The sequence below is a fragment of the Citrus sinensis genome, chromosome 3 (genome assembly GCF_022201045.2).
Source record: "Citrus sinensis cultivar Valencia sweet orange chromosome 3, DVS_A1.0, whole genome shotgun sequence".
Lineage (NCBI taxonomy): Eukaryota > Viridiplantae > Streptophyta > Magnoliopsida > Sapindales > Rutaceae > Citrus > Citrus sinensis.
The window spans coordinates 18,328,931-18,336,347 of NC_068558.1; the positions used below are offsets into that span (position 1 = coordinate 18,328,931).

At 39.0% G+C, this 7,417-nt stretch overlaps 1 protein-coding gene across 1 annotated transcript; it reads left to right on the plus strand.

The window, feature by feature from the left end:
- Positions 1-983: 983 nt before the first annotated feature.
- On the plus strand, positions 984-5,344 carry LOC107175617 (uncharacterized). Its single transcript, XM_052435796.1, has 10 exons — positions 984-1,573; positions 2,084-2,846; positions 2,932-3,084; positions 3,173-3,277; positions 3,361-3,576; positions 3,665-3,835; positions 3,921-4,352; positions 4,440-4,535; positions 4,634-4,762; positions 4,880-5,344. Exons 1-10 carry the CDS (start codon positions 984-986, stop codon positions 5,276-5,278), a joined length of 3,054 nt encoding a protein of 1,017 aa, XP_052291756.1. The 3' UTR covers positions 5,279-5,344.
- Positions 5,345-7,417: the final 2,073 nt, after the last annotated feature.

Below are 7,417 nucleotides of genomic sequence, written 5' to 3' on the forward strand. Positions count from 1 at the left end.
AAGTGTAAGACTCGTTGATTTTATAAAAAATTGAAAAATAACAGAAGATTAAATATCATGCAAATTCTAAAACTAAAATTCAATAATAATCAACACAACTGATTCTAAAGTTACAAAAGACATATATTTATAGTGACCTAAACCTAAGACTCTTGTTTAATCTAGAAATACAACTCAAATAAGAAATACCTAAATAATAAACTCTAAATAGACAATAAAATGCGCATTAATTAAAATATTCCTAAACTCTATAAATTTTAATCTAATTAGGATTTCTTCAATTGCTTACCTGCATCAATTATCAAATGACTAATTCACTCAATCAAGATCAAATGAGAATTATATCATACTACTTTAAAAAAAAAATACTATATTCTTTAATTATACTATCTCTATACTTCATAAAAAATTTTAATTATGAACGCGATATTTTTTTATAAATTATTAATTTATTAATATATTAATATTCACTAAATTAATAAAATTTTCATGGTCTCAATGCTACTAATTTAGCGAGGTTCTACCAGTTGTTCTATCATTCTTTCTTCCTATTGTTCTTTTCCTTATTTTAACAAGTAAGCAAGTAAACTCCCTCGGGGCCTTTCGCCAAGCCCTTTGACACAGCCCAAAAACGTTCCTATTTTTGGAAGAGTGGGACTATTGGCACCCCTCTAAACACCTCTTAACACTCCTTTAATTATTTTACAATTTTAAAAGACAATTTCTAATTAAACCCCCACTCAAAATCAAATAATTTTTTCCCCTTAAAAATTCCTTATTACTATTGGATTTGTTAATAGAATCATTGCTATTATCATTGACATAAATTATTCATTCCTCTTAAATTTGTTCCATTATCACACTCTTCACATAAAATCATTGCTAATGTAAGTGCTTTTAAGGATTTGGTGTTTGAAGTTACCACAAAATAAACTATTGATCTAGCTAGTCGACCGCAGAGAAGACAGAAAACAAGAGAAAAAATGCTGCTTGGTGCATTCGTTCCGTTTCAAACGCGTGTCATCGCAGCATTGGCCTTTGTATTCATCATCGTCTTCTCCGAGTCCGCCGGTGCCATCAACGATACTCAGGTCAAATGCAGTAGAACTTGTGTTGCAGAGAACTGTAATTCTATTGGGATTCGGTACGGGAAGTATTGTGGAGTAGGGTGGTCCGGCTGTCCTAGGGAGAAACCATGTGACGATCTGGATGCTTGCTGCAAGATCCACGATGAATGCGTCGATAAGAAAGGGTTGACAAATATTAAATGCCACGAGAAGTTTAAGAGATGCATTAAGAAAGTACAAAAATCAGGGGAAATTTACACTAATAACCAAAAAAACTTTGCTTTTTTTCATCTTAACCCCCCAAAAATATTTCTATCAACATTAGCCATTAAACAACATTTGAGTCCAAAATACCCCTCCCTCATCTCTTCCCCAACACTCCCTTTCTCTCATCTCTCCCAAACCGATCCAACTCCCATCATCGGCGGCGACATCAACCCCGTCGGCGGCGGCTCCATCTCTCACCGGCATCCGATCTACGATCCACAACCTTCAACAAAACCTAGGTTAGTCATTTTTCTTATTTTCATTAATTTAAAATGAGATTTTAGAATAATAATAGTTATAGCTTGAGATTGATAATGGTGGTGATGATGTTTGTGGTGGTTGGTGGTGTTTGGGAGTACTGTTTTTGATTTTGGAGTGATTGCGCTTAATTTTGGGGGTGGGGAGGGAGGGGGCAGGGCGCGCGCCGGCACCCATCGCTGGGCAGCAGCGCGCGCCCATGCGCGGCCTGCGGTCGCACCAAATCTGGTGCGACAGCAAGCCTCACGCACCAGATTGGTGCGAGAGGCTTGCTGTCGCACCAGATTTGGTGCGACAGCAGGCGCTGTCGCACCAGCGTTGGTGCGACAGGCGCGCGCCTGTCGCACCAATTTTTTGGTGTGACAGGGCCTGTCGCACGAGTTTTTTGGAGCGACAGGCTTGCCTGTCGCACCAAAAAATTAGAGTTTTTTTTTTACGAGTTAATTTTTTATTTCTGTAAATATAATGTAATAATTTTATAAATATTACAGATACATGGCGAAATCAGAATCACCGGATATTGAAGTAGGCAAGATGTATTTTCGTTATGCTGATCACTTTCCTGGTCGAATTTCGAGCATGTGTATGTTATCTTCGGTCGTAAAAGCTATCGAGGAAAAATTAACAAACCGGCAGTTGAGTATGTTCAAAAAGGATATATTTGGGCATTTCTTGGAGTGTCGAAGTTTTCCATTTAGTGGGGTAATTTTGCATAATCTTTTACTGCGTCAAGTGGCCCATGAAGAAGATAGTCGTGAGGATCAGTTATGGTTTCAAATTGGTAAGCATTTGATTCGCTTGTCAATTGTCGAATGGTGCTTGGTTACTGGACTTTCATTTGGTGTTGATACCAATGAAAAAAATGATGAAATGGAGCAGAGGCTACGGAATACGTATTTTGGTGGTGTGCATCGTAAGATTAATGTGAAGCAATTTGATGCCGTATTTAAGGAGTTGAATTTCGAGGAAATAGACGATATGGACGCATTAAAGATTGCGATGTTTTATTTTGCGGACAGAGTACTAAATGCAAGAAAAAATCACTGTCAAATTAATTTCGATTGGCTTGACCAAGTTGATGATATTCAGTACTTCCAAAAGCGTCCATGGGGTCTATTGTCGTGGGAAATGATTTATGAGAGTCTTGACAATGCACTGTTCGAAAAAGACGAGAAATTTAAGAAGACTCGGTTGAAAAATCCAGATCATAATATTGAAAAATACAATCTTTACGGATTTACGTCTGGGGTGCAGGTGCTTTTTTTTGTTTATTAATAAGTTTTATAGTATTAAATATTTGATAGTTGTTTTATTTGATTTTTCACTTTGGTTGTTGTAGGCTTGGATTTATGAAGCAATCGGAGGGTTACCATCAACATGGGTCGTCAAAACGAAGAGTAAGATTCCCCGCATTCTGCAATGGAAGCCTATGGCGTCTTCGAGAATCAACTTTGCGGAGGTTTATTCGTTCTTCAACGACGAATCTCGTCTTGTAAGTAATATGTATTACTTATTTTTTTAACTTTACTAAATTTAAGTTGGGTTTACTTACTTAAATTTTTCAATTAAATTTATGGCAGACGGACGTTTTACAAACTCTTGAGCCAAATTCAAAGGAGAGTAGCAGAAAATATTGGCTCTCTGTGAAGGATTACTTGCCAAGCATTCCAGACTGGGTTCATAAGGTCGGTATACTGTAAGTACAAAAAATTTTTTTATCGAAATTTTTGACTTTTCATTTAGTAATTTTAAATGATACTTTATACAGCACCAACCCTCAATCAACGCGATGCCGTCGGTTACAAGACAATCGGACGAGCATGACGATCATGACGACATACCAAACCCAATACCAGAGCAGCGTCATGACACTTTTGAGCAGCGTCATGACGCTTTTGAGCAGCGTCATGACACTTTTGAGGATGAGGTGGCTGTTGATGACCAGCAGCAAACAGACAACTCTGATGACGCACGGGATTCTGAGGTTATAAATAATATACGATATTTTTCACTTTGGTTGTTATTATTTTTTTATTGTTATTCTAAAGTTTTATTTTTTTCTTTTGTATTAGTCGAGGACAAAGCAGTTTAATGATTACGTACGACGACGGCTGGATAAGATTGATCGTAACGTGTATGAAATAAAGTCAGAATTAAAAGATTTTAAAGAAACCGTTGTTGGCTTCATCGACACATTTTCTAAACGTCCAAATAAGGATTCTCCCACTGCACGCTCGTATGCGGTAAGCTAATTTATATTAAATAATTATGTTCGTTTAACTTTTAATTTGATAATTATTTAATATGTTCTTTTTGGCGATTGTACAGGCCCCGGATGACTATGGAGTGTATACTGACGTGGGCAATGAAAATTTGTCTACGCCCACGTCATTGGTTAGTTTCTACGGGGATGTTAGTGGGGAGAGCGTGCAGGTGTTCACAGAGGTGCCTCCGGGCGTTAGTAAGTTCGGCCGCGCGTACATACCGTCGTATGTTTATAACAGTCCTTACATGATTCCTCCGGTCAGGCGAGGACAGAACGTCCGGAGGTTACCTCGACCCCAAATCATGGAGCATGCGATTGACATGAGTACGAGTGTGGATGTAAATCCGCTGAGAGGATTGGAGGACTCTAGTTGGTTTGCTGAGTTTGATCGATGGTTCACTGGTGATATCAGAGTCCGCCGGAACGTCCAGCACCCGCGGTCATTCTTTCAAATAATTTTGGGGACAGCTTCGATGGGATGGCTAGGCGATGAGGTATTTATATTTTCCTCGTGGTGTATACTGTTGTGTATTTGTGTATAATTTTTTTTTTTAAATCGTAATATTTCTGTTTCTCTACAGCATATTCACGAGTATCTCCGCTTGATTAGCGAGAAACAACGACAGTATCCAAATGCCTTACTCCAACGTGTCACACATACGGACACATTTTTTTGGGTAACGTGCCGACAAAACTTACAAATACTATTTAATTTCTTTAATTATTGCCTTTAAGTTTAATTAATTTATGCATTTCTTGGTTATCTATGTACTAGGTGTTCTTGAATCAGTTATGGAATAACGGGAATTGTGCAGTCGATTCAATGGTATTCGACGACCGCTTGAATAGTTATCTGTGTGGGCGACAGCACACAATGTCAAAATCAATGACGGATGTCGATATGGTATGTATTTTATTACATTTCACATGTTCTATAATGAAAATATTCGAGGAGTTGTTTTTTCTTTGTTGTATTTCAATTTCATATATAACGAACATGTTTTTTAATTTTTATATGCAGTTACTCATCCCTGTTAACTTGGACGGCGCGCATTGGGTACTAGCACGAGTTGACTTTCGGAAAAATAAAGTCTGGATTTATGACTCATTACTCACATTTCGCGACGACAAAAGGTACAAGTTGAAATTCAAGCCACTTGAAGTTATATTCCCTCGCTGGTTGGAATATGTTGGCTTCTACAATATACGACCTGAGTTGCGGAGTGAAGACCCGTGGAAAGTTATCGCAGTTAAGAGCGCGCCACAACAAGAGCCTGGAACTGGCGATTGCGGTGTTTTTGTATTGATGGTTACGATGTATTTAATGTTCGGGCTTAGGTTGGAGTTTAACGCTAGTCATGTCGAGTACTTTAGAAAGAAGATTGCGGTTGATATATTTAATGACGATATTATATTGTAGACCTATGTAGTAATTTCAATGTTGAAATTTACATTTTTTTTAATTTCCGCACTTAATTTTATATAATTTTAATGCCTCACATTTTGAACTTTAAAATAAAATAAAGTTTTATGAATAATAACAATTTTAACCAACGAAATACAAAAAACAATAACAGTTTTAACCAACGTAACACAAAAACAATAATAGTTTTAACCAACGAATAACACACAAAATACAACTAACTTCGAGTCGACGCAATAGGATTCTTACATCGCTTACGATTATGGCCAAGTTCATGACACCGGCCGCATCTTACAGTTCGCCGGTCAACGTCCTCGCCAGCCGAGGGTATTCTGCGCTCTTTACGACGTCCAGGTGGCGGTGCCTCAACTGGTGGGTATACCTGCAGCTCCTGAATTTCATCTGGAACTTCCCAATCAGCCACATCACCAACTGGCTCCACTGGTTGTGCATAAGCCATCGCCAACGATTCTGTAGTGTAAAAGTCCGAGCAAAGGTTAATAAAATCCACCCGGTGTGTTAGACACGCCGCAATTGCATGAGCACACACAAGCTGATCAAGCTGAAACACTCTGTAGGAGCAAGTTCTCTTTTGCAAGTCAACCAACCCTTCCTTAAGCCCACCGCCTATAACTTGAAAGCGATGCGGAGACACCGGCCGAACTATCATTCTTTCAGCTATAGTTCTCCTCTCAGTGACTATTTCATCCGCCCATGTTGTTAGCCGAGTAGTCATTGATTCAGCCACAATTTTTCTATCATAAAACCATTGCTGCAATGTTTTCCTGAAGTGATCAACAAGATGAGTAACAGGAAATTTTCGAGGTTCCCTCATGAAAGCATTAACACTCTCCGCGATGTTGGTGGTAAGAATGCTGTACCTCCTACCTTCAAACTGAGACCTTGCCCAATTACACGTACCGACATTATTTTCTAGGTAATCAGCCGCACCCGAGTGGATCATCCACAACCCTTCAAGTTGTCTCTTAAATTCCTCGTGGCCATATGCTTTTGCTGCATTAATAAAGGCAGGCTCAAATTCATCCCAAAGAGCTTTGGACATTCTAAATTGTGACTTAATGTTACCTTTGACGTGGTAAAAACAAACGCCATGAGTTGCATTGTGAAATACTTTAAGAACGGCTCTCCTTATGGCAGTGCATCGATCAGAGATAATTACCAACTCAGGTCTATCACCAATCACTCCATGTAACTTCATCATAAACCATTCCCAAGCATCATTATTTTCTGAATCCATGATCCCAATGGCTAACGGATACAATTGATTGTTACCATCAAGACATGTTGCCACGAACATGCTTCCACGATATAATCCCTTCAGATGAGTACCATCTACAGCAATGACAGGCCGAATGTACTGCATAAACCCCTTGATGGAAGATCCGAGTGCTACAAAATAGTACAAGAAATTACCATCTCCATCCTGCTCGAGGTGAGTGACTGTACCCTCATTCGCTGTAGTTAGTACGTGAGAGTATTTAGGGAGCAAGTTGTATGACTCTGCAGGGTTGCCGCGTACTATTTCAAGACCAACTTCTCTCGCCCTATATGCCTGCTGGTATGTTAACTGAACACCGTATTCCTGTTGCATATCTGCTCTTATGTCATTGGGAGTATAAATCCTCTTATCTTGAATATATTTTTCTGCGATAATATGACCGACAACCCGGCTCCTTAGTTGATGACGTCCATCAACCAATACCTCATTATGACAAGTGTGTACATTATCAATTCTCTTCACCACCCAAGGAACATGTTGCTCGTTCGAACTTCTAGTTGCTCGAATACGCCATTTACATGATTCTGAACAACAGTGAGCCTCGAAACGTGTCGTAGTAGACCGTGCAATCTTGAAATCAAACTTATCTCTAAAGGCCACCTTGTGTAGTTGTAATATAAGCTCATTCTTCTCAGCAAATAGCTTACCCACGCTGATATCATCTGAGTCACAACTGCTAACAAAGCTTGGAGCAACCATGTTCGAAGGTAAAGTTGGAGCAAGACTTGTAAGGGGGTCAATTCTCCTTCTCGATCGAACCATAGAAGGAATAGGTCTATTGCCTCTGTTATTCATAGGAGTATTGTCTTCACACTCATCCTCATCCTGAAACGACG

Coding starts and splice junctions, on each gene's coding strand:
- LOC107175617 (XM_052435796.1), top strand. CDS start 984: ATGCTGCTTGGTGCATTCGTTCCGTTTCAAACGCGTGTCATCGCAGCA. Junction 3,085..3,172: donor TCAACGACGAATCTCGTCTT/GTAAGTAATATG, acceptor AATTTATGGCAG/ACGGACGTTTTACAAACTCT. Junction 3,836..3,920: donor CCACTGCACGCTCGTATGCG/GTAAGCTAATTT, acceptor GCGATTGTACAG/GCCCCGGATGACTATGGAGT.